Consider the following 2,500-nt stretch of genomic DNA (forward strand, 5'->3'; position numbering starts at 1 on the left):
GTTTCAGGGTTAGAATCAGGTGTAGGTCAGGTTAAGGGTTGGGGATAGGCATTTAGTTGGGGTGGTTAGGGTAAGGGGTTAGGGAGTGCATTATGCCATTGAGTGTCCTCACTAAGATAGCTATACGAACGCGTTTGTGTGTCTGTGCGTGTGTGCAGCAGCTCTATTTTAGTCGGGCACTGCACCGGCGACATTCCTCTAATTTTCCACATTCCTGTGTTCATTCACTGAGAGCGACTCCGACAGGAAACAGATGATTCAGATTGTGCGACGCTGCATTTGTGTGACTTGACATTGTCGGAGTTTTCTACGACGCAACAAAAGAAACACACAAACATGTTCTTTGTTGTTGTGTCACAGTAACACGTGTTTCATGTTCAGATCAAATCAAGAGTCAAACTGAAACCTTCAGAAGTTATTAAGGAAAGTTTTTCCAATGATACAGAGACCAGATCTCTCTAGCCTCTCTCTCTTCTGTCTCTCCGCCCTCAGATGAAGAGGAAGTTGGATCATGGTCCCGACGCTCGTCCGTTTCCTTCAGGGAAGAAACGCTGTAAAGGCGGCGGATTCCTCAGGTGCCGTCCAGAGGAAACATGAAATGTTTTAAATGTTTTGGACTGTGATTCTGACGTCATTCTCCCCTCAGTCCCTCCAGTCTGGTTCAGGTCCCGCCCACCACCTTCGGCGACCTGCGACTGGCCAATGGGCATTCAGCCCAGAGGCGGCGGGTGACCTCGGGTCCGCCCCCTTCCGGCCTGCAGGACTGGCTTCACACCTTCCAGGTGAGACTGATGTCTTCCTAAACACATCAAAGCCGACAGTTCGTTAACGTAGATAGATGATTCATTAATTTGATCGGATATCCAGTAGCTCACACAAATAACACAAAGATCGCAATCTGATAAAATAAATAAATACTTTTTAAAAACAGAAAAAACCTCCCTTCTTAACGACGATTGTCCAATCACAACTTAGCAACTGTAACTAGAGACGTCAACACTGCTGCCCCTAGTTACAGTTGCTAAGTTGTGGTTGGACAATCGTCAATAAAGGTATTACATGGTGATACAGGGGGACGTGTGTTATTTTTAAACCTTTTTAAAGCCAGAAACAAAAGCCTCAAAAAGCCATTTATCCCTAACTAGCATTCCTCCCTAACTAGCATTACTTGCTAACTAGCATTCCTCGCTAACTACAGTAGCTAACATGAATTCTGTTCATAACCCAAGAGCATGTAACTATGTTACTTTTCAAGAATACGAGTTCCGTCTCAGAAATGTGTTTGATCAGGACCAGAACGTTCACCACAAGGGGGCAGAGATGACATTTAGATCAGAGTTCAGGCTATCGCTAGCAGCTCTTTCCTGGTCTTTACTAATATTTACGAATTCAGACAAACGTCTTAATAGACATAACGTTAAGTTTTCATAAACAGAACTTGTTTTTACTTAAAATCCTCAAAGAAAAGATTTAAAGAAAATGGTTTCAAAGAAAAGTTGAAAAGTTTGAGGGAACAGTATTTGAAATATGAAAAATTAATTATCAAGTTTTTAAGAAACATTCACGTAGAAACAAAACATCAAGAACTCCATCTTGTTTACTCTTCATCCTCTTCATCCTCTTCATCCTCCTCTTCTCTTCTTCTTCTTCTTCTTCATCCTTTTCTTCCTCTTCCTCTTCTTCTTCTTCTTCCGCTTCATCCCCTCCTCTTATTCCTCCTCTTCCTCTCTGCAGATGTGGAGTGGCCCTGAGAGGCTATTGGCTCTGGATGAGTTGATTGACAGATGTGAGACCAATCAGGTGAAGCACATGATGCAAGTGATCGAGCCGCAGTTCCAGAGAGACTTCATATCACTGTTGCCCAAAGAGGTATGAACACGCATGTTCTCTGTATGACCTGAAACTGCTGACGCAACATGACACATGTGACCTGTCATTATTAACAACATGTGTATGTTGTTTGCGTGTTCCAGTTGGCCCTGTATGTGCTGACGTTCTGAACATGTGTATGTTGTTTGCGTGTTCCAGTTGGCCCTGTATGTGCTGACGTTATAACATGTGTATGTTGATTGCGTGTTCCAGTTGGTCCTGTATGTGCTGACGTTATAACATGTGTATGTTGATTGCGTGTTCCAGTTGGCCCTGTATGTGCTGACGTTATAACATGTGTATGTTGATTGCGTGTTCCAGTTGGTCCTGTATGTGCTGACGTTATAACATGTGTATGTTGATTGCGTGTTCCAGTTGGCCCTGTATGTGCTGACGTTATAACATGTGTATGTTGATTGCGTGTTCCAGTTGGCCCTGTATGTGCTGACGTTATAACATGTGTATGTTGATTGCGTGTTCCAGTTGGCCCTGTATGTGCTGACGTTATAACATGTGTATGTTGATTGCGTGTTCCAGTTGGCCCTGTATGTGCTGACGTTCCTGGCTCCCAGAGATCTGGTGCAGGCGGCTCAGACCTGCAGGTCCTGGAGGATCCTCTCTGAAGACAACC

The 2,500-nt window shown here is 44.0% G+C and overlaps 1 protein-coding gene across 1 annotated transcript in view; it reads left to right on the plus strand.

Moving 5' to 3' along the window:
* Window positions 1–2,500, plus strand: part of LOC118102191 (F-box/WD repeat-containing protein 7) — a 12,876-nt gene that overhangs the window by 1,555 nt on the left and 8,821 nt on the right. The window contains exons 2-5 of the mRNA XM_035148179.2: window positions 493–575; window positions 647–782; window positions 1,735–1,869; window positions 2,407–2,500. The exon at window positions 2,407–2,500 is cut by the window's right edge and continues 30 nt beyond it. Of these exons, the coding sequence (XP_035004070.1) occupies window positions 493–575; window positions 647–782; window positions 1,735–1,869; window positions 2,407–2,500 (448 nt within the window). The remainder of the gene's footprint in view (window positions 1–492; window positions 576–646; window positions 783–1,734; window positions 1,870–2,406) is intronic.

Source organism: Hippoglossus stenolepis, chromosome 23 (genome assembly GCF_022539355.2).
Source record: "Hippoglossus stenolepis isolate QCI-W04-F060 chromosome 23, HSTE1.2, whole genome shotgun sequence".
In the NCBI taxonomy this organism is placed as follows: domain Eukaryota; kingdom Metazoa; phylum Chordata; class Actinopteri; order Pleuronectiformes; family Pleuronectidae; genus Hippoglossus; species Hippoglossus stenolepis.